Source organism: Pavona decussata, unplaced genomic scaffold (assembly GCF_977016875.1).
Source record: "Pavona decussata unplaced genomic scaffold, jaPavDecu1.1 SCAFFOLD_128, whole genome shotgun sequence".
NCBI classification, from domain to species: domain Eukaryota; kingdom Metazoa; phylum Cnidaria; class Anthozoa; order Scleractinia; family Agariciidae; genus Pavona; species Pavona decussata.
In genome coordinates, this window is record NW_028145542.1 from 485,250 (window position 1) to 512,555 (window position 27,306).

At 36.3% G+C, this 27,306-nt stretch overlaps 3 protein-coding genes across 10 annotated transcripts in view; 1 reads left to right on the forward strand and 2 right to left on the reverse strand.

The window, feature by feature from the left end:
* The window catches only part of LOC146468817 (ras-like protein 1), a 348,000-nt gene extending 344,469 nt beyond the window's left edge, over positions 1-3,531 (reverse strand). The window contains exon 1 of the mRNA XM_085123915.1: positions 3,414-3,531. The gene's annotated coding sequence lies outside the window, so the exon portion shown is untranslated. The remainder of the gene's footprint in view (positions 1-3,413) is intronic.
* LOC146468819 (uncharacterized) overlaps positions 1-27,306 on the reverse strand; it is a 349,521-nt gene that overhangs the window by 311,847 nt on the left and 10,368 nt on the right. Inside the window, exons 3-6 of one of the 2 annotated variants that reach the window (XM_085123920.1) lie at positions 22,193-22,363; positions 20,015-20,137; positions 19,224-19,294; positions 17,001-17,294 (exon numbers count right to left, since the gene is read on the reverse strand). The exons of the other annotated variant lie outside the window; for it this stretch is intronic. Of the exons in view, the coding sequence (XP_084980046.1) occupies positions 17,280-17,294; positions 19,224-19,294; positions 20,015-20,137; positions 22,193-22,363 (380 nt within the window). The 3' untranslated portion in view covers positions 17,001-17,279. Of the gene's footprint in view, positions 1-17,000; positions 17,295-19,223; positions 19,295-20,014; positions 20,138-22,192; positions 22,364-27,306 lie in introns of those variants that run through there. 2 annotated transcript variants of the gene reach the window in all.
* LOC146468833 (uncharacterized) lies at positions 3,629-18,112 on the forward strand. Of its 7 annotated transcripts, none has more exons than XM_085123923.1 (5): positions 3,684-3,780; positions 4,848-4,960; positions 8,356-8,442; positions 9,207-9,286; positions 17,615-18,112. In XM_085123923.1, exons 2-5 carry the CDS (start codon positions 4,852-4,854, stop codon positions 17,780-17,782), a joined length of 444 nt encoding a protein of 147 aa, XP_084980049.1. In that variant the 5' UTR covers positions 3,684-3,780; positions 4,848-4,851; the 3' UTR covers positions 17,783-18,112. The 7 variants fall into 7 exon arrangements, 5 of the variants coding, with proteins under 5 accessions (XP_084980050.1, XP_084980049.1, XP_084980052.1 ...); XM_085123926.1 differs by lacking the exon at positions 17,615-18,112 and adding an exon at positions 11,396-11,534; XM_085123927.1 differs by lacking the exon at positions 17,615-18,112 and adding an exon at positions 11,367-11,503.

A 27,306-nucleotide genomic window follows, 5' to 3' on the forward strand; every position in this document is an offset into this window, starting at 1 on the left:
AAAACTGGAGAATTATAAGCTGATGTTGAAAATGAGGTTAACTTTTAAAAGTACACACTGTACATGTACATGTACAGCAGAACCCCTGGTAATACAACTACAACCACCTTCGGACAGTAAAAATCGTGAAATAACCCCATGGAATTCAATGGAAATAGCTCCATGGAGTTGCTGCATGGAATTTAATGGAAAATTTTCCATGGAATTCCGTAGGCAAAAGTTCCATGGAACACAACTGCATTCATAATGAATTTCCATGGAATTTGATGGAAAGACAAAATCCATAGAATTCATTGATGAAAACATTTCACTGATCATGCTTTACCATAAAATGCTATGGAAACAGCTTTAATAATATTATTATAAAACTTAAAATTATACTAAAGGCTTTGACCACATTTAGTGACTGAAGGGGCACACCAATTTATTACTTTTCTGTGATCAGGCTTTACATTCACAGTTATTTGCTATTACTGAGAATGATATTTTTCAGTGATGAAAATTATTGTAGCTAAATATATATAATTTTGTAACTGTTATAAACTGAAATTAATATACATAAAAATTATTGAATATACTACAGGATAAATACTGCATAAAATAAGCTACATGTAGTATAAAACGTTTCAAATTCAAAAGAAAAAAATGAATTGAAATGGTGCATTAAAAGGTTTGAAAAGAGAACAAGTTTTATTTTTTTAAACCCCACAAAATTCATGCTAGACTTTGCTAGAATTATGGCGAATTTCCTTGAGCGTGGTGTTTAGGCTATTTATAATTATTTGTGCCTCTGTCCTATCTGGCCATCACTCTTTCACTAATCCAGCAAAGAAAAATGATTATTTTACAGTCTTAATTTATTGACACTAATTTATTACGAAAAGGTCAATCATGTTTCACTGGTTGCCGGATTCATAAGAAGGGGTGTTTGTTGATAAATTCACTTATCATGTCTCTCATAAAATACTTAACAATTTGTATGTTACATATGTAGTTGTTTCTGCAACTGATGCATGTAGAAAACTAAAATATTCCTTTCACTCTCTAAAAAGTAAGGGGAGTGGGGCTGAAGTCTCCCCAGTCTCACCCCCTCCACAGTCCCTGATCTTGTAAGAGTATTTCGTGCCCCCAAATCTCCTTTCCAGGCCCTTATAATATTATTACTGTGGATGTATACAGTGTAGTTTTTGAATTGGGTGCTTTTCCAGAGACCAAGTGTGAAAATTTCATCCACTTTACAATAGAATACAAATTTTATTAACAGTCTCCCCAAAGGGGCTTTTCGGCATTAATCATCTAAGAAAAATTATTATAATATGTGAGATTATAAGAGAAATTACGATAGGATTATGATAACATAAAATAAGATAAAAATGCAATACAATCACCATAAAAATAATACAACAAAAACTTTAAACATCTTCTGCAGGAGGATGTTTACATTGTTGAAAAGGGAAGTTGAGTTATTTGGTAATTTGTTCCTAAGTCAGTTAAAATAGAGTCCAACGGTCATAAGTAAATTATCTTGTTGAGCAGGATTTGGTGACTTCAGTACACTCTTGACCCGGGGTAGTCAATCGATAAAAATTGATATCGGAAAATCATTCGATAAATCGATATCTATCGATAAATTGAACATAAACGATATCGATTTTATCGGTCAATCGATAAAATTCGATACTCACACGCCGACGAAGTGTTAATGTTATTGATTTTATCGGATTCATCGATCGTTATTGAATCGATAAAAATAATCCTGTTTCCGTTGAGGGAGAGTTTGATTGTGACTCAAGTTTTTAAATGTAGATTTCAAAGGCGGCAATAAGATGATTTGTTGTTCGATTAACCGGGTTCGATTACAAACGTAAACTATTTTTCCTTTTCCGGGTTCTCAGCTTCAAGATTGTCGTCTAAATTTTTTCTCTTCCTTTGTTCCTAAGAAATATGGGGAGCAAGAAGAATTTAGATTACGAGCCCGAGGGCATCTAGATGATTTGTTTATATCTTTACTCAAAAAATCACGAAAATCTTTCCCTTTAAAAACTGGGTGAAATAGCAACGAGGGTGCGATTGTGTTACATCAGCAAATATATAAAACAGTGGAATAATCAACCAGGGATCCATATCGGATTTCATTCAAATACAACACACGCTGAGTAATACTAAAAGTTTGTAGAAAAGATGAAGCAATTTATATTGTTTTACGAACAGGGAAGTTGATATAAGTGTCTCTGCGAGTTCTTTAATATCTTTAGGTGTTGCCGTTTCGAAAATTGGAACGATAATTCAGTTTCGATAAAATCGCTAGCCCTGATTCAAAAATCGATAATTATCGATTACTCACAACGAAATATTTTATCGATTTTTATCGAATTTCGAAAAAATTAATCAATTTTTATCCACTGTTATCGAATGCTATTGATTATTGATATTATCGATTGACTACCCCGGGTCTTGAGAATTGGCCTTGACAATACTATAGGCCTTATCACGGTTTTCGACGCCATTTTGACGGGTAGGCAAACAGGCTTGAAATAACAGCGTTTGAATGGAAATCCGATGTCAAATAATTTTCATAAAACATCGCATCTGAAAAATTCATGAATTGGAAACTTTTGGCACTAGGGAAAGGATTTTAAATAAAAATAATTGGAGGGATATCATTGTGCCAGAAAGCGTACAGTCGTGTTTTGAATTTTCCATACATTTCCCTGTATTTTTTTTCCCGCGAACTATTTTTAGAAGCAGTTTACGGCGGTCGCTATACAGACAAATGTATGAAAAGTTCAAAACACGACTGGACGCTTACTGGCACAGCTACATCCCTCCAATTTCTTTCCTTAAAATCTTTTTCCTAGTGCCAAAAGTTTCCAATTCATGAATTTTTCAGAAGCGATGTTTTATGAAAAATATTAGACATCGGATTTTCATACAAACACTTTTATTTCAAACCTGTTTGCCTACCCGTCAAAATGGCGTCGAAAACCGTGATAAGGCCTATTGAGTTGAAAAACTGTAGTAAAACAGAAAATTGAGCGCTTTAAGTGAGTTCTTCTGAGTGATCACATTGATCTTGTTAGTTTCTGAGTAAAATGAGACATGACATCTGAGGTGGCAGTTACAAAAATATACACCCAATGGGCATGAAGTTGATCATGATCTCCATGCAACTTCATTCAAATCAAGATCACGTAAGTCTTCAGCTTATACCAAGATATTATATTAAACCAGCTACAAATAATAATATTTATTACCCCGTTAAAACAACTGCAAAGGCTTGATATTAAAAATCAATAGGGAATGTCTACTTCAAAAATCTCCAATTTGCTCTATAAAATTCAAGAGGGGCAATTTCACTCGCCCAGAAGATGTATAAAATCACACATTTTCACGCAGTCTTTCATCAATCTTACCTCTTTATAAAAGTAGTTATCCACATTTGCTGCTTTTACCCATCATGTTTTAGCTTAACAGAGGTAAAAATCCAGCGGAAATGTCTCCTGAACGCTCGAATCCCGACAAAAATCTCAGTTTATGTAAATGAAACGAGTCTTTTCCCGAGCCCGCAGTGCAATATCTGCTGACCAAAATGGCTTTGTTCATGCCCAGTCTTCCCAGTCTGAATGAAATCCAAGATGGCTGCCGGTACTCAGTGACTCTAGTTGCTTTCTTAAATACTCATTTTAAAAGCTAGCATTGTGCATGGAGGTCGTTGGAATTATGATTCAAAGCAGTGCTGTTCTTTTTGGCATTAAATGGAGTCAAGATTCATCAAAGAAGGTTTGAAACTAATAGTGTTTTCACAAGTGCAGTTTAGTGTACGACCAATAATTGTAAGCTTTGTTTTTTTAGTTTTAACGCTTTTCTTGAATTATGAAAGGAAGCCAGTTGCAAATACTAATATCGGTTACTCATCTTGGTTTTATGTCTTTATCTGTTCAATTTAAATAACATACAAATACAGCTCAATCTTGTTGTATAGACAACAAGTATACATCCTTGCTCTTTCTTCCAAACCATTTGTTATGCCATGGTTAAATATACAGTATGGTTCAGATTAAAACTCACAACAAAGAAACTGTGAATTGTAAATTCCAGTGTACAGTAAAGTTCTGATAGGTTTGGGTACAAAACAGCTGCCTCAAAATCATATTTTGTTATAGCGAGAACAAATAATATGAAATGTACATTGTAAATCAAGCTTAAACTCAGCTGAATAAAATAGTAATAAAATATAATACGTTATTTAACCATGCATAGGAGATTAAACAGAGTTAAATAGACTATTTTATACATAATTATTTTGCAATGGACTAGAGTCTCCCAGTCCAAACCAGTATTTTAAATTTATCTATTTTTTGATGGCCTATTTTATTCATATTTTTGCTGGAACTGGCCATAACCAGTATGCTATCTGCAGAAAAATATAAATAACAATGTTGTTATCTTCTCCACTGCTATTCATGATCAGTGAATACTTAAGGATGTTGCCAATTTAAGGTACAGTACCGCTTAAAACTAAGTTGGACCATTTGCACGCGGTAAAACCTCGTCTTTGCCGAACGTGATTACTGCGAATTCACCGTGTTTACAATTTTTTGAAATCACATAACTGCACAAAATGTACATGTACTGAAGTTACAGTCTTGGTAATCCCTCACAGTATACATGTGTATGTACATGGAATTGTGGTGATGAACTGGTGGCCTGAAATGCATTTTATCGCACAATTTGTTTATAATAACAGTGTATATGCATGTACAGTCAACTCTCTCATAGGGACCACTTCTTGTAAGTGACCACCTCCCGTAAGCAACCACTTTGTAAACAACCGTTTTGTTTCTCAGTTGAATGCTGTTTCAAGAGCTCTCTTGTAAGCGACCACCACTCAAATTTCTTGAGGGACTGCGACCACTTTTTAGGCCAGAAATTACACATATTCTTTTGTTTTCTGTTTCCGGTAAGTGACCATCCAACATAATCACATATGATTGTTAGTAAATCATTACGCAGAAGTGACAAAAGTTTAATTTTTAATAATGCTGCCCTGGACTGCTGACAGTTAATAACAGTTTACAGACAGAGAAGATGGCTATAATTAGATTAAGCTTGGCCAGCGATTCTCAAAAGTTATAGTCAGGCACTCTTAATGTTCCAATCATACCACTTTTCGTGGACATCAGTCAAAGAAAGCCCTTAAATTTATGCAATGCCCTGGCTATCCCTTGAGAAATTAATAAGTGCTGCACATGCAGCACAATAAAAATAATTTCAATTATTGTTTTAATTAGTCAATTAATGATAATGATAATGATAATGATAATGATAATGATAATATCGATAATAATAATAATTCACATAATCCAACTTAGCTAATGTGGGGTCATAATACTGAGAGGAGACAAAAAATAAAATTTATAGCATCTGGATTCCCTATTCAATCTCACTGTCTTAATGTAATAAAGTGTATTTCTACTGAACAAGAAAACATGTGCACAATGAAGGGAGATTTACAAAATGCTGGTCCCATTGACCTTTGCTAAGCCCCCTCCCCCCCCCCCCCCCTCCCTCTTCAAATGGCAGTTCTGTGCTCCAAACCCTTGGAAAATATACTGAAGTTTTATTTTGGCACCATTTTAACAACAATGCTAGTGATTTCTCATGCGGAGATTGCACATGCCTCATTTGAAAGAAAACAATGTAATTTTGAGGACTAAATGTACACAACAAATGATCAATTTATCCTGTGAAATGACAGAATATTGCCTACATGTAATACTTAATAGGTAAAATTAGGGGGAAATCAGTGAAAGAGTAAATTAAAGCAATAATTTGCTCAGGGATAAAAATAAAACCTAAAAACAATCTTTTTTTATGTCCACAAAACACATACACTGTACACAGTAATTATATAGTACAGTCGGACCTCTATTAAGCGGCCACCCTCCATTAAGCGGCCACTTTCCAAAGTCCCAAGTTATTCAGTTGTCAGTTAAGTGCTGTATTCGATACCTCTATTTGACAGCCAACCTCTATTAAGCGGCCAGTTTCAAAGTCCCCAGGGTGGCCGCTTAATAGAGGTCCGACTGTATTTCATTATTTTATATTTTTAACAACAAGCTTGAGATTTCTCTGAATATATGCATGGTTGTGAGGGCTTTTTTCTGAGGAAACCCTGATCTGCACTTGCCATGGATATGTTGAAATCTATTTTTGGACATCCATGGGAAAAAAGTAATGTTTGCCTGAAGAAAATATGACTTCCTTTAAATTAATAATTTATATGTAGTATTTAAGGTTGATCTCTAGACTGAAAGTTATATTTTTGTTGCAATGTTTATTATTATCCAATGTTGTTGCTCCAGATCCAGAGTGTTTATTCCAGGTGCGAAGTTTTTACTCAGTTAATCCTATGTTTTTATATTTCTGGCCCCAGTTGTTCAAAGAGCAGATAATTTTATCCACTGGATTAGTCGCTATGCGGCAGATAATTTTCGTATAGCCCTATAATTTGTGTATAAAGTAGAAGTGTCTGTCTTATTTAAGTATGAGATTGTGTGAAAAACGTACCAAAAAGCTTTAGTTGGAATACATTTTTCTGCTGGATAGCAACTTATCCACTGGATAAAGTCATCTGCTCTTTGAACACTTGGGGCCTGGATTGTAATCCAGTTTCTAGAGTGCAGTCCTTGGATATGGTCAGTGCATAAGGAATGCAAGTGTGTAGTTCAACCCGAAGACGACAATTCTATATAAGTTCTACATGTGTATATGCAATTATCATTTGATAACTTGTGGAAGGTGGACTTTGTATTTCTTGAATGACTTGAAAACTAAAATCTCTGGGAAATTTTGTGTATCGAAGCAAAGAAAGTACTACTCAACATCATCTTGATCAGGAAAAACCTCATTTGCATTTACTTTTAACACACAATTTACATTATGCAACTACAAAAGTAGTTTTGTCGGAAGACCTCGTCAGTTGGTCCCCAGGTTTGTTTTAAAATGCAGGTTCGTTGTAAACCGCCATGGCATTTCAAAACGTAAACATGGTAACTAACTAACAACAACAACAACAATTTATTTACAGATTTAGATTATATAAAGGGCTTGTCCCGCAATAAGCCACAAAGCTAGTCGAGGCGGGACAAGACAAAAAAAAATTACAGCAAATTACAAACATTCTGGAAAAACGGAAAACTTGACTTTACATAATAACGCAGATTTAGATAAGGCTATACATCAAAATTAAAGTAAATTATATGTAACTTTTTATTATCATTAATGTTACAATAGAAAAGAGATGAAAAAGGAAAAAGGAGAATCAGATTATACTGGCAAAGAGAAGGACGTTGAGAACAGGTTTTAATCGGTGCATGCTTATTTACAATCGCCAACTGGCGAGGTCTTCTGACGAAACTAGTTTTGATGTTGCATACTGTATGTAAATGGTGTGTTGAAAGGAAGTGCAAATGAGCTTTTTCCTGATCAAGTTGATGAAATTAAAATGGCTTTAATTTATAAATTAACCGTAAGCTACAAATTTTTGCCACAAAATTTTTGTGGTTAAATTTAATGTTATTTTTGGCCATAAATGCTTCTGAAGGAGCCATACTGTATCAGATGACATTTTGGGGGGTAAGGCAGATCAGGAATGAATTTTCCTGTTTAACCTGTTCACGAGCCTGGTTGGTTGGGTAATAGCTGCTAGAACCAGTCGTCAGTCTTCTGAGATTAGTTTTAGTGTATGGTATGATAGGAGGTGATGTTAAGTTAGAATTGGTTACAGTTTTGCATAGATCCAGGATGGAAAATGGTCAGATATTTCACAATAAATATTTGTTGAATAAGAGAAAATTCCTTGGTTTAATTAGGGAAAATGCTTCTTAGTAACTTGAAAACCCAGGAAATGGCATTTTCAGGAGTTGATCCTGGACTCCCTAAAACATTGACAAAACTTGGGCGTTTGACACTCGCATTATCAGAAAATATATTCACATTTATTCCTGGATCCATGTTTATTGTTAAATAGCTTGTATTAAGGAGAATGCAGCAAGTGATTTCACTTTGATCTGATTGGAAATTTCTTCTCACTAGATGACTGGCCTGGTTAAAAATAAATTTGAAAATACATTATTTGACTGTATAGCACATAATTCCATGACGAGATCATCGTCAGCGCTTTATAGTATAGGGGCACTCTACGACTGAATTGGAATTTAGAAATTTTGTTTTTTTGGAAAAGGGAAAAATTTTGCTGATCATGGAAGAAATTCTTTTACTGAGTGGAGACACCTACATGTACTGAATAATGTTACTATATAAAGTTATATGTCTTTAATTTCAATTTTTAAGGGAACAAGACATCAATAGTATATACACATGACTGGAAGTGGCAAAGACAGCAGCTACTAGAGAAGAACATACTGGAAGTTCAGGAATGTAATGTATGTAATATATTTTAAGATTTACTGTAGCTCTGCCATTGATTTTGGTCTCATGTATACTTTGTTCTTTAATTACTTAACCTTATAAGCCTGGTGGCTTCCCTTAGGCTTCCTTGCCATAAAGTATTTAAATAATAATAATAATAATAATAATAATAATAATAATAATAATAATAATAATAATAATAATAATAATAATAATAGTAATAATAATAATTATAATAATAGTAATAATAATAATAATAATAATAATAATAATAATAATAATAATAATAATAATAATAATATAATTGTTGAGAATGATGTATTATTCCAGAAAGTGACACAGGCATACTCGGAAAAAAATCCGAGTGCTCCTATTAGGAGTCGCACCTAAGACCTTCTGATTACTAGTTCGGATGCTCTACCACTGAGCTACAGGAGACTCATGGGAGCTAAGGCCATTAAACTAGGTTCATGGGACAGACATACATGTAAACCACACGTTCGACATTCAATTTCTAGGAGTACGCACTTTCTGGAATAATACATCATTCTCATTCATTCACCAGGCTTGAAATATAACATCACATTTATTTCAAATATAATTGTTGTATTTGTACAATTTATGGCAAAACAATAAACTTAACTGAACTGAATGCCAACAGTTAACCTGACACTGTTTGGTGCATATAATGTGGTTTATTTTATTATATTTTTGCCCTAAAATTAATTTTATCAAACCAGTTTAAATGTGTAAATGGTGTGTTTCTCTTACAGGTCTTGAAGTGTCAGTTGTCATATTGAAGTGCAAGATCCCTTTTGTTTCTTTAGACCGATACTTCAAAGACTCACAACAGGTTAGTTCTTAGGTTTTATTCTTGGGTTGCCCAAAGGTCAATTACATGTAATTTTATACAGAAGGTGAAGCTTTCCAAACAAGGCATGAATTGGCGTTAAGGTTACCTTATACCTTCAGAGGTTTCTCGCGTCCAAGCGATTTAGCGGCGATGTAACACATCCAGTTAAACTCAAGGTTCAAGGTTCAAACTGTAGATACCTAAACCCATATATCAAATTAAAGCTTGTACAGCTGGCTATCAAACTATACCAAGACGTTTGAAAGAAAATGAATTGCCGAATTTTTAGCACTGTTTTTCTAAATTCAATTTTTTTTACTTGGAGTAGACACTTCAAAGAGGTAAAACTCAATAGGAATTTGTTCGTTGGTCTTCAAATTTGGACAGTAGCTAGTTTAACATATAAACAACAAAACCGTGTCTTCGAATTTGTTCTTTGGAAATGTTTTTTCTCCAAAAGCGATTTTGTACAATCACTCCGCATTTTTTTGAGCCTATTACGAAAATGTTCTGTAACTTTTCACTGCGATTGAATATGGCAAAATGCAGACACGTTTTTTTAGCGCTTTGGGTCCGAAAACTGTGGAGCAAATTAAGTTAGCAAAATATAATATTCGCTTTGACTTGTAGCTTTCAAAAGATGATTCAGACGCTCACATTTAGAGGTCGTGAAAAATTCGACAACTCACTTTATTTCAAAACTCTTGGTATAGTTTGATAGCCAGCTCTATAAGCTTTGATTTTATATAAGGGTTCAGGTATCTACAGTTTAAACCGGACGCGCTACATCGCTTGGACGCGAGATACCGCTAAAGGTAAAGGGTAACCTTAAAACAAGAGACAACTTGTAATGTAGCTTAATATAATTTAGACCTTTGAGCTCACTGCTGGAGGCACCTCATGGTTCGCTTTGCTTCCTTGCTGGCCTGTAAGAAAGGTCATTTTGCTTGCTTTATTTTCAAGCCGTTTTCCCTCTCCGCCCTTCCTTTGGTAAGCATTCCACTGATTGGGTTTAGTGCGGCTTTAACCCATAATATCAAAGAACAAATTCTCCTATCTTGTTATCATACTTTTCTTATTAAAGTACTGGGGAGAATTAATTAAAACATCAAGAAAATTCACCTTGGGTAATGATATCCTAAATTCATATGACCTCAAGGGTTAAATAAGCATTAATATTACAAGGATAAATTTGATGCTGATCACTGTTAGTGTTTAGAGAGCTAATAATTCTTGGAGAAATTCAAAGCAAAATTTTTAACCAAATTTTATGATAATTAAGATCACATTTCCAAACCCCCTTCATGGTACTGATTTTTTTTTTGTTTCCTCTTCATGAATTATAAATGAATTTAAAAACTAAATTTCTCAAATTCATTAATAATTTAAAAGCCAAAGACAAAAGTCATCATGCACCGTGACGTGTTTGGATATCTGATGAAAAACTCCTCGTTTTTTCATCCTTAATTTCCCCTTCAAAATCAGTTTGTTTGAAATTTTATGTTAAACACTCGTCACAGTGTTTCATCACAATATCAAAAACCTCGAAGTCTGTCAAAAATACTTCGCTACGCGTCGTATTTTCAACTCTCTTCTCGGTGTTTGATATGTGATGAAACACTGTCTCGTGTTTAAATTAAGGGATTTATTAAAGCTTTCGCAAAGAGCAAAATTGCCTCCTTGTCTTAAATCAGCATCTTATTGCAATTTGTGGGTGGGATATTGGGACTTTTATGCTCCTATTACTCATTTCAAATCCTTCTAATTTTGTCTCTGTTTTAACCGTTGAGAACAGAGACAAAATTGCATAGATTTGTATGAGGTGGTGGGAGCATAACAGAGCTAATATCTCACTCCCAAATTGCAATAAGATGCTGATTTTTTGCAAGTAGGCATCGTTCATCATGCTCTTTCAACATTTCTCAACAAATCCATAATTTTGAAAATTTTGTTTTTGTGACATCGTTATTGCAGTCCTCTATTTGGAAAGCGTTCTGTGTAGTGTTGTCAAGCTAATGTAAAGGTGTATTTTCGACTTTCATTTTAGAATACAGTTGTTGCCTTCATGGATATTTTCCAGATTATTTGACATTTTCCTGCTGTTCAAAGGTTAGAGTCAACAGTTGTGCTGTGGACGACCTCGAAGGTTGAAATCAAGGTAGCTCTCTGCTAAGCTGAGCGGGCTGCTCTTCAGTAGTCACAAATAATGGAACATGGAAACACAAGCGGGGCATTTCCTGTCATTTTTATCTATAGAGTTCCAAAAGTTGGCCAACAATACTGAACGATCGATAAGAGAGGCAATCATTAAGTATGCACTGGTTTTAAATTCTCTGCCTTAAAGTGCCCATAACGGAATTTTTTTTATTTTCTCATCTGAATCTTTACATCACGCGAAGAACGTCCGCGAAAAAATTTTTCGATTTGCATGAAACGCGAATTTTTTATGAATTTTACAAATCTTTAAAATCCTATTTTATTGCGGTCCACCCGCCCCGCTGATGAGAATGCCGACAGGCTCACAATAGGGCCACGTGACATGGTCTGTGACGTACATTCAGGAACTCTCGAGTCTATGCACTCACTTGACCTTCAGTAAAGTACATTCGCGGCAGAAAGAAAATCGTCAGATTCACCGGTAGGAAGGAAAAACTTAGCTCGAAATAAGTATATTCCATGGCAGAAAACCTATCTGACACGGAAAGTGAGCAAACCGCTGAAGAAGGCAGCTAGGACGAATTTGAAAGCGTCGAAGTCGAGGCGATAGATGGCGTCCACGAAACAAGTAATACGTGTGAAGATGATGATACACTCGAACCGTACGCGGACGAGCCGATAGCAGACGAAGAATGGCTAAAAATATATCGCAAGGAACAAGAGGAGAAGCGACGACTCGAGGAAGATTTAACAAAACGCTTGGAGAATAGAGTGCGTGTTAGTGGATGGTAAAGTTTTCACCTTGCATTTTGCATACGCGCTCTTCATTATCATCTGTCAAAACTATGGCCAAGTACTCACATACATTCGAACGAATTATTTTCCATGTAGATGTACTTGTGGTAACTGTAGCCGTGATCTGCTAGCAAATATCAGCGAGTGCTACTGCTGCAAGGAACTCGAAGGCAATTGGGAAGCGCTGACTAGCGACATTGTTCTCGCGGAACTACAGGAAGGACACGTGTTGAACTGTGATAATAATAGCTTGTCTCGTTCTCTGAAATTTCGGCCGTAAATTTAATTGTAGGATGGAAGTTGTTAGCTTGTCCAATGAACAGGTTAATTTCCTTTTTGTCACTGTCCCACAGTTTACGAAATCCATTGTATCTTTTAGGCGCATACGTTTTGCGAAATGTTCGAAGGCGTCTGATGTAATTCGTGTCTGTCACCGGTGTCGGGACAAATTTGAGCCCTTTAGAAATAACGCTAAAAGGCTGTCGCTAAGTTGTTTGTTTGAAAAATTCTTCATGAATTTCTCGTGTTTTTCTCTTTGTGTCTCAATCCGTTTTTTAGCCAATTATTTTCTGCGCTCTTTGCGCTTGTTATTTGTTTTGTGCCCTTTTTTATTTTGAACCCCCGTTGTGGTGGTTAGGTTTTCAGAGATAACGCTGTTATACTTTTCAACATTTTTATTGTTTGCAGAATTCTGCAACACATGTGTGTACAATATTTGTTTGAGCTCGTTGAATTCTTGCTGTAGTTTATCTACCTTATCTACATCGTGGTTTACAATGTTTTCTGTGTTCGCCGAGTGCGACTGTTCTCGCATCGATCTATTTACATCAGTGGTAGCATTTGTGCTGCCTAGTATTTTTTGAGAGCTTGGTCTCAACGAAACTTCGCGGATCTCACGATCTATGAGAATATATACCAAAACAATTACGCCATATTTTAACAGTGAGGTCAAACTATAAACCTCAGAAAGTTACAACGCTTAGAATGTCACAAGCGGGTGTGAATATTCAGTATCGAAAGCTTACCATTCGCTTTTCCCTGCTCCTCTTCGAAGGTGGCTCTTGGTCTTCGTCTTCCTTTCGCTTAGCTGTTTTAAAGGATAAACACAAGCGCGATGTCATCCTACTTCAGTTCACGTTTTAAGTTTAAACCTGAATTCGTCAGCCTTGTGAAATTCTCGTCATTGAAGTGCATCGAGCACAAGGACGAGGTCTTTCCAGGCGCGCGTCCACATCTTCCTCCGCTCCAGCATAAAATCGATCCATTTCTATCGCCTCCTCAGTCTTTGCAGGCATGTGGTGCCAAAGAAAGGAATCCTGTGCATTCTTATTCCATTCGCTTCGTCTTTGATGTTTCCACATCTCGCTGCAACACATCTTTCCCGGCATTTTCGAGAAACGTGAAGAAATACCGCGACTTGTTTTCAGTGAGATCCAGAGAAAGGCTGAAGTCACGTGTTCCTGAATCTACGTCACAGCTCTTGCTAAACCGAGAGGAGACTAATGCGAATGGTGGGCCAAAATGGCGGCAAATTTGAACGTCTTACAAAATTCATAAAAAAATTCGTGTTTTATGCAAATCGAAAAATTTTTTCACTGAAGTTCTTAGGGTGATGTTTAGATTCAGATAAGAAAATAAAAAAAATTCCGATATGGGCACTTTAAGTGGATATATCTAAAATGTTTTTATTTTCTTATTCAAATCTGATTAACCCAGGCCTCTGATAGTCACACATTTACTTTTGAATCCCTGCTGCAAACCATTGTACTAGTGCTCGTTCGTAACTCTAACAATTGTCCTGTTGCTTATCATTTTCGGTTGGGATACGCTGCCGCGCATGACGGGATACTAGCCGTACTAGGGCTGTGACGTCAGTACAGGATCACCAATAGGGAACTTAACGACGACGGCAACGGCAGCAAAAACGTCACTTGAAAATATATCTCTGCGCGATTTTTCCAATTCTTTCAACTTGTACAATGTAGGCAAAGTATCCTGGAACTAAAATTGATAGGAACGGCGTTCACGTAAGGAGGAAGAAGGAAAAATTACCATCGTGTGCTCGCGTTCTCCACAAAACCTTGAATTTGGTCATTTCACGTTGTTGCTTTGCTGATGACGACAAAGAAACCGACAAAAACATATAGCACGTGCAGAGTGATTGTTTTTGCTCTTTAAACCTTTTGTTTTGTGGCGTTCTTGTTCCCTTTGCCGTCGTCGTTAAAAGTTACCAAGTCTTGCGGTTTCTCGGTTCCTTAGTTGTTTTTGGCGTGCGGGGGAAAAAACTGTGTGGACGAAATAGTGACCCGGGGTATTGAATCCTAACAACGAAACAACTGAGGAATAGAGAAACTGCGAAAGTAGCGATCCTGTATTGACGTCACAGCTATACTAACAACAGTCTGCAATTCTGCGCGGTATATTGTATCACACTGGAAGTACAATTTCACGTTTTATGTCTCAAGTTCAGAGAAGAAAATTAATAGGGATGTTTTATTTGTTTGCGATTTTCACATGAAAACAACATGAAGATTTGACCTAGCAAATAAAATTTCGGACATACACTCTTTTACTGGCCTTTTTCAAGCTCTAAGATTGTTGCGAAAACAGCTTCATCTGTTGTGTTTCTTGTTTTACTAACTGGACAATCATAGAGTGAATGAGCTTTAGTTAAATGGTTTGCCATATATCAAATCAAATTCTGGGACTATCAGAAGGTAAAAATGTCCTCTGTTTAGAGGCAGTGTGATAGAGTGTACCCAGCTTTGAACTCCCGACGTTTTTTGATGGAAAAATAATCTTAAAAATGGCTTCTCTGTATTAAGCAACAAGAAAGAAATGTAGCACTTTTTATTTGTAATATGTACCCTCACTTCCTGAAATGCACCCATTCCTGAATTTGGGTACTTTATATAAGGCCCAGTTGAGAAGCCGAACTTTTCATGAGCCGAACTTAATTTAAATAAATGTCGACCCAAATCACAAAAATCCCTCCTTTTGATTCAGACGCCGAACTTAATCAGCCCAACTCAATTTACTTGAAGCAAAACTAATCGAAATGTTAGCGTCTTTTTTAAATTAATTAATGAATTTATTATTTGAAATACGTTAGAATAATTTATGCATTAGGTTCGGCTCATGAAAAGTTTGGAGTCTTAATCAAAGCCGTTCCAAAGCCGAAATTCCCGGCTGAGCCGTTCCAAATTGAAACAGTCATTCATAACTGATTCAGACGCCGAACTTTTCATGTACTTAATTCGAGGTATTAGGTTCGGCTCATAAAAAGTTTGGCGTCTGAACCGAGCCTAAGACAGACCTCTTTGTCATTTTAATATTACTTCATATTTGACGGAATTATTTGTGTTTTAGTAAGAGTTTAGGATAGGGAACACCTCGTGATGTCTATCATACACATCAATACAGTTCATGTATATCAATATCGTGCATTTCTTGACAAATCTTAGCCTGTGTGGCAGGTGCATGAAAAATACATAGGGCGTGAGGGAGGGAGACAGGCGCGTCTCCCTCCCTCGCACGCCTTATATTTTTCATGCGTCTACCACGCAGGCTAGACATATCTCAAAATGTGGAACTTGCAAGGGATCCGTGTAAGGCGTTAGATGTGTTTCAGCAATTTCAAAGTAATAAACGACCGTTGTGTATTTGCCTTTTTTTCTTACTAATTGCCTTATCGCCCTCCAAATGATTGTGCGGTTTAAAAAAACACCCGCCCCTGATAGCTGCCATGTTTGGGTGTGGCTCATTTAGCTGCAAAGGAGTAATGTTTTCGCTCATGGCCAACGTAGTCATTCCATAGTCTTTCGGAGGCAGTCGAATGGCACTCACTCAGTCACTACCTAATCATTAGTTTATTCCTTAAACCTAAATCAACCCATTGACGCAATATTGCGCAGTTTCATGTTCGCTCCTCACCTCTCTTAGAAGGGATATTTTTGTCCTCTATTGTTCTTATTGTCTTCAGAAAGACTGACTAATCAGAATGCGTTGTCTGCGCATATATTTATAGGTCTTAGGCCAGAAAGCAAGGTTTTTGTCCTATGCGTAAAACATCAAATATCAATCAAAATAGCAGCCGTGTTCTTCACGCATGAATTTTCAAGACTCCAATTTGTCGTTTTCAGATTAAACAAAAAATAGACATTTTAAACACTCAATTAAATTTTGCACAATTCAGTGGTCACAAAAAAGGAAAACAAACTGCTCTACTCGACAATGGCACACTGGCCGAAATTAGCCACAGCAGCCGGTAAGAACATGTCCGCTGGTTCAGTTTTGAGCTCGTTCAAACACGCTGGTTCAAAAATAAATATTAAAAAACACTCAAATAAAGTGTACACAAAACAATGGTCGAACAAAAAATGGGGAAAATGTGGCTTTGACTCACTAAGCCCAGGGCACACAGGACGTGAACACTTGACTCTGTCGTCTTGATCTACAGTCCTAGTCAAGTTTAGTTGTGACACTTCACAACCAAGCCGAAAATGCTCCCCTCCCCTTCTCAATGTTGTTTTCCGGAATTTTTCTTGCCAATCTTGTGAACTAACATTGAGTGGACAGGGTAGCGAGATCTGTCTCATCTAATGTGACTAAAACTTTAGTTTGTCTCAAAGCCATGACGTCACGCATCAAAACGCGCGCTCTCATTGGTTCTTGTAGTCACATAATAGGCGGCGCTTGGTCTGGTCATAAAATTAAGGGGAGGGGAGAGCAGGGCCCCCGAGCCCTTCCCCTATACTTACCAGATATTTCCCCTTTGAAGAAGACACCAAATGTGCACTTTCATAAACACCAGATACACTGATTCATTGTTTTGCTGTTTTATTTACTTGGGACTTTCAAAGTTCTACATAAATGTTTTCTATCCAAAAAACTTATTTCAACCACGTTCCTCAACACTTGTTATCATTTTTCATGTTTGACTTACATATCTTCAATCGAATTACTAAAGTGTTAGTCTGTAAATTGTAAGATGCGATCTTGATTGCTTTTTCCCGACCTCATAAAGAGATTGCTGCCTTCTTTACTCGTTTGGCCCCTAGGAAAAGATAAACACATACATCTGAGCTGATTTTACCAAAATGGTCATTAGAAGTTTTCAGGTTAACCTGCATTTCAACGTCTTGCCATGGGTTAAAACTTGGGGGGGGAGGGGGTAGGAGGGGTTGCATCATCTGATACATCAGCACTCTGCCCAAAGACTGCCCTTTGTCAAAAATGGCATTAGTGGGGTCAGGAGTCTAAAGTCTGGGGGGGGGGGGGGGGGGATAGTTTCGGAGAAAGGGCTTGTTACGTTGTCCCGATTTAAGTCAAAAGACTTCTTGGAAAATCTTTAAACATCATATCGGTTTCATTTAGGGTGAAAGGCCAATCTCAGGCACCCTGTCACAGTCCCGTGTATTCTGTGGTAGCAGGGGCAGCAGTCCAGCCAGCGGAGAGTGTCAGAGGTGCACAGAGGGAGGGGTAACTGCTAGATGTAAGTCCTTTCACTTAGTGGTGAGCTTAAGATACCTTTTGGAAAATTAAGTCATATTTAATATAGTTATGAGACTGCCGGTTCACTGTCTGTACACCACCACGTGATGCGATTTTTTTCCAAGGGTGGGTAGTTTGTATTTACGCAAACAAACTGGCATTTGTATTGATAGCTGAGTTTAATCGTTTGTCTGACGATTGAGCCACATAGATGTGATCGCGACGTTTGACCACTTTTTTTAAATCTTTTTTTTACATTTTCATTAGCCTAAGACACAATATTTACAGTACTACGCACTACTTATAGTACTTTCAAAGTTAAAATTCTTACAGTTTTCGCAATACTTACAAAATCTGGCTTACAATATCACCCTATACTAACAATATTTACAGTGCTTACAACATGACACATACATTCAATACAGGAAAAGAAGCCAAAAGATAGATAATTATATAAGAAATAAAAAAAATAGATAAATAAATAAATAAACAAATAAATAAATAAATAAATAGCTAAATATACTAAACAACTAAAGATGAGGTCTTTGTAGCAAATATATATATATATATATATATATATATATATATATATATATCCATATATATATATATATATATATATATATATATATATATATATATATATATATGGAGAAAGGAAAGTTATATAAGATTCGCACTTTTCCATTGTAATTTTAAGTTCGTAAAAAATAACAAAAAGCTAGAGTGTGATTCAGTCATTTTGCATGCATATACTTCTTGATAGAACTTAATGCTTACGGGGCATTCCAAAAAAGTGTGTTCCAATGAATCAGCGTTTTGACACGGAAACCAGGCATCGTCATTTCTCATTTTAAATCTTTTAAGTTCGTTATTAGTTACTAAGATTCTATGGAATAATTTAAAGGCAAATTCTCTTAGTTTATTGTCAATGGATATTTTATAGATGTCTTTAAATAATTTACTCCAATGGTGGGTTAGATCAAAACCCCGCTTAGACCAAGACTTCACAGCTGTAGGTTTTGTTGTAACCTTTTCCTGAAAAAAACTTGTAGTAGTCTTTGCAACGCATTTTAGTCACTAAGATTGTTTTATTATCAGAGAGATAAAATATATTACGTTTCTCAAGAATACTTCTGTCAGGTATAACATTCTCAATAGCATCTTTCTTCAATCCCATAGACCTTTTTTCATAAATGGCGACCGATTTGTTACTCCTTTCGATATATGTTAATTAGCGTTACTAATCTTGTTTTAGAGCAAAAATGCTATTGAATTTTGCAAATGCCAACGGCGCTAGTAAGGGTAATTTTAACGGAAACAAAGAATTATTTATCGGCAGCCATTTATGGAAAAGGTGTATATAGGTTAAAAAGCCTGAGCAATCCTTTCCCCTTTCACCCCATATGGCCTCGGCAGTCACCAATGCCAACATCTAGAAAGGAAAATAAAAAAAACATTCTTTGTCGATAAACAGCCCTTTGGCACTTACCGCTTCTCTTTCGGAGGGAACTTTTCCAGGCGGAGGGAAAACTGGTGGGGGCCTGGGTTCCTTTGGTGGGACTGAGAAGAAATCATACCCATCAGAAGTTACTGTTACAGTACGACTACTAAACACTGGCCAATCAGATCTCAGTAGGATACGAACAGTGAATAATTCCAAACTTTTTAGGTTTTACTTGCTGACCCCCGTAACAGTAGTCGCGCTGTAAACATTTTTCAATGGTTCAAATCTGAAACTTTTCAAAGGCTAAAAGTATTTTCAAAGAAAGCAGCTATTGTTTTAGTCATCTTCAAAGTGACATTGGAAATTTAACCTGCCTTGTTTCATGTGGATTACCTTTGCGATGAAACAATATTCTTGAATGTTCTTGGTGGAGATTTTTATAACAGTCTTATGCAGTAGCTATCATTGTTAATTTGTGCACAGGCGGCCCAAGCTGAAGCTGTGAGCGATGATCATCCTGCGTAATAGCGGTCAACGGGCGCAAATAGAAGAGTTTGTGTGGTAATATTTAAGATCGGATTTAGGAGGTACAAATACTAGAAAGTTCTTAATAATAATGACATGCCTTGCTTCTAAGGGGTATTACCTATTGTCTTTTTTGCCATTTTGTGCTGATTTGAGACCATTTTAGAGAGTTATCACTTCCTAGGTTTCACACTTCGTTCTCTTAGGAGTGTTTTGTCCGCAAATGGCTTTTCACTAGTCCTCGGAGAAATAATATAAGGTGTTTCCCTCGAGACCAGTCATTAAGTTTTATTTTACTGTTGCGTATTTACCTATGAAGATAGGCTGACAGGATGGTACCTCATTTGATCCACACTCGCAGCTGTAATGCTGGCCGTCTTTCGAAAACTCAAATTTCTCACCAGCTGAATACATTCGATTACCGTCACTGCAAACTGTTGACAAGAAATGGGCTGGTTTAAGCAATGTGTTCATCCGGACCGATACACTTTCATCTGAGATTACTTTTTAAATGCATAATACACCCTTCTAGTTTTCATCATATTAACCTGTTTCAAAAAGACATATTACTAATTTGAAAAGTGTAATCCGACTTATTTGAGTTCTGAACTGGATAAAAGTTGGGTTAAATGATATATGAAAAGAATGAGGAACAATGTTGCGCCCAATTTCCAAACAAGGCAAAGTGGGATCACGATACTCGGCTTCGCCTTGTTGTTTCAGCCAACTTCTAGATGTTTGAAAAATAATCGGATAAAACACTCTTTCGAGTGTCTTTGATATAGCTTCTTAAACAATTTATAAATCTCAGAGAAATTCAAAGAAAAAATTCACTAATTAATTAAAATCACTTTTCCAAATTTCCTTCACTGTAGTGATTTCCCTTGTTTCCTCTTTATGAATTATAATTGAGTTTAAGAAGGCTGTTACGAAACTATTCATTAAATTTGCCTGAAATTGCGATCAGATTTTTAGGTGTTACAGTTATGCAAATAGTTTCCAAGAACGCCATGGCGCTCAGTATTTGAGAACCTTGATGACAACTTCGAAAAGTTAAACCTCGCTACTCAAGAAAATTAAGGCATAGGTCTGTAGTTATTTACTCAAAAAAGCAAGGGGGTGGTCTATCTTCTGAAGATTTAGCTATAACGTCGTAAGACTTTGACAGCATAATATGCTTACAAATGTTAACATATTGACATAAAGAACTTATGCAAATTAGGTCACGTGACCTTTCACGGATGCAAAATTAAAGAAAACTTTTGAGCAAAAATGGTACCACTTTTTATTGCCTCCCGGGGGCTGCCTGTAGTTTTAAAACTTTACCACTGTTTATCACTTCATTTCTATGCCCGGGCCTTTTTAAATATTCCCTCAATTTTGAAAATAAACGGCCAATTTTACTTTGGAGGGACTGGGCACTAGTAAGAAATGCCGTTTATTTTCAAAATTAAAGGAATATTTTAAAAAGCCCGAGCACAGAAATGAAGTGCCTAACAGTGGCAAAGTTTTAAAACTACCGGCAGCCTCCAGGAGGCAATAAAAAGTAGTGCCATTTTTGCTCAAATGTTTTCATAAATGTTTCGGCCGCAAAAGGTCATATGGTCTAATTTGCATAAGTTGTGTATGTCAATATGTTGACATTTGTAAGCATATTATGCTGCCAAAGTCTAAGGACGTTACAGCTAAATCTTCAGAAGATTGACCACCACCTTGATTTTTTGAGTAAGTAACTAGAGACCCATGCCTTAATTTTCTTGAGTAGGAACAAAGAAACGCCAGGAAGTGGTGCTTGAAAAAGAGATTGTGTTTTGCAAAATACCTTAGATGCATGCGCTTGTAAACTATAAAAGGGGATTGATAAAACTAACCTTGTCATTAAAAATACAGAGTGACGCGAAAAGATGTCTCCAAAGACGATGTACCAAAAACAGTCATCTACGGCCGATTTAATTTGAGTTATACTGAATTAAAATAAAAATACATAAATTGTATTAAATCTAAATTATATTCAATCTTAAGAACGGTGCCTACTAATATCAGAGGTATTTTTGCGCTGTTTATGACTATGCGGGAAAAGCATATCTTAGCAAGGGCTATTGGAATCCAAAAAGAAAATTGGGGGTAACCACGCATTTTTTTTTTTTTAGAGATAATTAAGCAACAAGAATTCTTAAGAGCGCCAAAATACAAAACAATGTATGAAATTTTTTCTCAAATTGAACATAAATTATCTCTGAAAAATGTATGGTTACTCCCAATTTTTTTTATAGATAACTAGGGCACTTGCCAAGGTCTGTTTTCTCCGCATAGTTTTAAACTGCGCAAAAATATCCCTGTATTTGTATTACCACCCATAGGAAACCCGAGTATCTCGAGATGCGCAGAACGTGTGCGCAGTAGCAAAAGTAGGCACCGTCCTTAACAACTCAATCACTAATTCATTTAAAAATTATATACAAAAAACATAATTATTTGAAGCGACTTACTGCATGTTTCTGGACAGCATTCCGCTGCTGGGTCAATTTCTTTTTGGGGACAGATTTTCGGCATTTTAGGGCATTGGTAAAACAAATATTCAGGTGGACCATGCTTTCCTTTAAGACATGCCACTTTCTCGAAAGGGTTACGGCTAATTACCTTCTTGTTACATTCAAAATCTGTGTAAGGAAAAAATTGCTATCAATAATAATAATAATAATAATAATAATAATAATAATTATTATTATTATTATTATTATTATTATTATTATTATTATTATTATTATTATTAATCTTTATTACAAAACCTCAATTAAAATCCTATTTACAATCAACCTGCTGTTACAAAAAATCCAATTAATTTGATGATGACAATTACGGGTACAATCATTTAAGACAACGTTTCGTTGTCTTAAATATGATTCTATCCATAATTTTCATCAACAAATCGATAATATTATCATGTTTGATAATAATAATAATAATAATAATAACAATAATAATAATAATAATAATTAAAAATATATATGTAAATAAAATAAACTTTATTAAAGTATTCCACACAAATTGCTATTTACAAGTTAAAAGTATATAAAAAAGAGCTATTAAGAGTGCCTGACTGTAACTTTCGAGAATCGCTGGCCAAGCTTGAAAAATCGAAACTCCTGATAATTTGCCTGAAGTTTACTTTTGGGGAACTATCTTCGAAAATATTATTTGAATGTTCTGGAAATTTTTAGTTTTCGAGAATTTTGGAGAAAACGAAATAACGGGTTTTGCCTCATTAATTATGCAAAAATCTCACTCAAAATTAGCCAAGTTCAATACGCTTGTGTTGAAACAGTACGCAACGCTAGAAAGCGAAGTCGGTTTTGAATAAGAGCATAACTCATCTACTTTCTATTAATGGGACCTATGTAAACTTTTGTAGAACTTTGGAGGGTTTTATGGCTCTTTGAAAAATTGACATTTTGAGGACTTCGCGATGAGGCGAAAATTGAGTAAGTTTGAAGGTTTAAAATGCATCTTGGTATGTCAGGTATCGACTCGAGAGGAACATTGTGATAAAGCTTGGGTCTTCGTCTTTAATAATACGAAATAAAAAATCTGGGCAATCAATGCACGCGCTGACGAAAACCAAAGTTAGCGAGGCTTCGTTAACAAATTTGCATAATTCGCAACTGTTGAGAAAATGCTATGTTGTGGCGACTCGGTGAAAACATTGACCCAGGCTATCTTCAAATGGTTATTTCACCCCACATTGCATTTGTCTGTTTCTCTTTCTTGTTTAATAACGTGGTAGAAAAGGTCTGGAAAAAAATGCGTGATCGGACAAGAAAATATTCGTCAAATTCTGGTGGGAAATTTGCATAATGCAAATCTTCCAATAAATTTTTCTGCAAACGAATCTGATTGGGAAGGTTTCGTTAAGAGACCATTTGACCGAAACACCCCACATAAAAGAAGTCAAAATAACGTTTAATAATTCGATTTTAACCAATTATTGTCGAATCTTAACCTTTAAATAATAGTGCCAAACTGATACTCGCTATTGCGTTACCTGCGTCACGTCAGTAGCTGTCGATGAGTCTTAGAATATAATGCCCACAAACCAACTTGTGCTGCGAAATTGTCAATTACAACAACTAGAAAAAAAGACCTTTATTTACTGGCATATGAGTGGTTTTGATAAAAATAAAACGTTCACACGACACTTGAATCACGTTTAAAAGATACATGCTTGTCAAATGAGATGCGAAGGTCGGTCAAAGTGAATATTTTTAATTAAATCATGTTTGTTTACTGAATGCATGCTTTTTCAAATAGCTAGTCCAAACTTCTTCAGTGGCCTTCCAAATAATGATCACCCAGAATTGGGTCAGTCAAAAAAACTCTCTGTTCGTGTTGTTTGATACTGTACCTTCGCAAGTGGCTGAAAAACAATGTCAGCTGGCACGCCATATTTTAACGTAATTACTGGTATGAAATATCACACATGCACGGATACACGCTTCAAAACCTGTGTGCCAATTTCCGTTTAACAAAATAATAACTTAGTTTCTACCTACAGTCCACATTGGCTGTAGGGAATGCATTTATCTTTGTCGAATGTCAACAACAGAAGCACGGGTATCTCATTGACACTGTATACACGCAATGTCTACTGCATACATCACAGGTAGCCGAAGCTCTATGACCTTTGTTTGACCTTTATATTTTGATGTCACGATGAGTGTTACGCAATGGCGTAAATCATTACGGTTTGTAAACATACGTGTTCCAAACGTGTTTTGGAGTCGAAAATAAAGGGCATAAATTGAACAAAAATTGCTTACCATGTCTCCTTGATCTCTTGCTAGTGTTTGTGCGCCATATTTTGGCCATTTTAGTACGATTCCAGTGGGTTTTTTTAAAAAGGTTTGCTGAACAATTTCCTCGCTCTATATCCTGCTATATATGTCCCCAAAAGGTTGGTCACTTCAGTAGCAATAGTTTTCGTTGCAACGTCAACAATGAGGTCAGTATAAAGTCTGAGTCGCAGACAAAGGACTGCAGACCACGGACTGGGTATAAAAGAGAAACTAAAGTAAGCCGACGACTTTGAACTACGGACTACGGACTACGGACTACGGACTACGGACTACGGACTACGAACTACGGACTACGGACTACGGACTACGGACTGGGTTTAAAGGAGAACTGAAGTCTGAAAATCATATCTTTCTTGTATTCATTCTCAGTAAGTTTAATATGTATCAAATCAAGTTTCGGTAGTTGTTTTTGTCCCTTTATTTTTATTTAATTTTTTTTCAGAAACAAAACAAGGACTTGGAATAAAATAGTGAGGATCGACAGTGCAAACATAAAATCTTGCTTTATCTCAGCGAAACAGCTGGATTTTTAAAACGCGCTGAAGAGAGACGTCATCCGTCATCTCAGGGTTCGATATGATGAAAACTGGCGTGATTAAATGCGCAAAAGGATGTTTGATGATCATGATCGTGATCAGCCAATGAGCCCACGTGCACAATCATCTAGATGTCGTACATAGACATGTATGCAGTAGACATTTCGTGTATACAGTGTCACTGAGATACCCGTGTTTCTGTTGTTGACACTCGACAAAGATAAATGCATGCCCTACAGCCAATGTAAACTAGGGGGCGTGCAGTCAGTCCATAGTCCGTAACCCATAGTCCTCCTATCCTAATACGAACTTTATGCCCACCCCGTGGTCCGCAGTTCTTCGTCTGTGACTCGTGTTTTATAGCGACGGCGTTGTTAACGTTGCAATTTCTTTCAAAGAATACTATTGCTACCAAAGTGACCACGATTTGGGGGATATATATCTATAGTGGGATACCGTATAGAGAGAGGAAATTTTTCAGCAAACCTTTAAAAACCCACTGGAATCGTACTAAAATGGCCAAAATATGGCGCACAAAACCTTGGCAAGAGATCAAGGAGACAAGGTAAGCAATTTTTGTTCAATTCATGCCCTTTACTTTCGACTCCAAAACACATTCGTAAATTCCCATGCAAACCCTTATAATTTACGCCATTGCGTAACACTCATCGTGACATCAAAATATAAAGGTCAAACAAAGGTCATAGAGTTTCGGCTGCCTGTGATATATGCAGTAGACATTGCGTTTATACAGTGTCAATGAGATACCCGTGTTTCTGTTGTTGACATTCGACAAAGATAAATGCATTCCCTACAGCCAATGTGGACTGTAGGTAGAAACTAAGTTATTATTTTGTTAAACGGAAATTGGCACACAGGTTTTGAAGCGTGTATCCGTGCATGTGTGATATTTCATACCAGTAATTACGTTAAAATATGGCGTGCCAGCTGACATTGTTTTTCAGCCACTTGCGAAGGTACAGTATCAAACAACACGAACAGAGAGTTCTTTTGACTGACCCAATTCTGGGTGATCATTATTTGGAAGGCCACTGAAGAAGTTTGGACTAGCTATTTGAAAAAGCATGCATTCCAGTAAACAAACTTCATTTAATTAAAAATATTCACTTTGACCGACCCTATGTCCAACTTTCGCATCTCATTTGACAAGCATGTACTTTTAAACGTGATTCAAGTGTCATGTGAACGTTTTATTTTTATCAAAACCACTCATATGCCAGTAAATAAAGGTCTTTTTTCCAGTTGTTGTAATTGACAATTTCGCAGCACAAGTTGGTTTGTGGGCATTATATTCTAAGACTCATCGACAGCTACTGACGTGACGCAGGTAACGCAATAGCGAGTATCAGTTTGGCACTATTATTTAAAGGTTAAGATTCGACAATAATTGGTTAAAATCGAATTATTAAACGTTGTTTTGACTTCTTTTATGTGGGGTGTTTCGGTCAAATGGTCTCTTAACGAAACCTTCCCAATCAGATTCGTTTGCAGAAAGATTTATTGGAAGATTTGCATTGTGCAAATTTCCCACCAGAATTTGACGAATATTTTCTTGTCCGATCACGCATTTTTTTCCAGACCTTTTCTACCACGTTATTAAACAAGAAAGAGAAACAGACAAATGCAATGTGGGGTGAAATAACCATTTGAAGATAGCCTGGGTCAATGTTTTCACCGAGTCGCCACAACATAGCATTTTCTCAACCGGTCAGTGTAAAATGCAGACTGCAGACTGCAGACTGCAGACTGCAGACTGCAGACTGGGGGTAAAATGCAGACTCGGGGTAAAATGCAGACTGAACACTGCAGACCAGGGGTAAAATGCAGACTAAATTAAATTCGGTCAGTGTAAAATGCAGACTGCAGACTGGGGGAAATTTATGCGGGAACTCTGAAATCTCGTTGGCGATTTTGAAAACTGACATGTCGGAGACATGTAAATTTCAAAACTTCGTTCAAATTTGAAAAATATCGTTCACGCGTGACCAGCTGGGTTGACTGTAAAACACTCGAAGTGATTTTGGTCTGTATAGAAAGCTAATAAGTAAGTGTAGAATTCCAAAAAGATATATGTAGCGTTGTTAGCGAAAAAGGAATTTGAGGCTTGCGAATAGAACTTAGGATTTCATTGCATGACTTTTGGGGACGGCGCCCTACTTCTTCAAATACTTTCAAAAATTATTTCTCCAAGAA

Coding starts and splice junctions, on each gene's coding strand:
- LOC146468833 (XM_085123923.1), top strand. CDS start 4,852: ATGCTGTTTCAAGAGCTCTCTTGTAAGCGACCACCACTCAAATTTCTT. Junction 4,961..8,355: donor TCTTTTGTTTTCTGTTTCCG/GTAAGTGACCAT, acceptor TCAATTTTTAAG/GGAACAAGACATCAATAGTA. Junction 9,287..17,614: donor ACTTCAAAGACTCACAACAG/GTTAGTTCTTAG, acceptor GGTTTCATTTAG/GGTGAAAGGCCAATCTCAGG.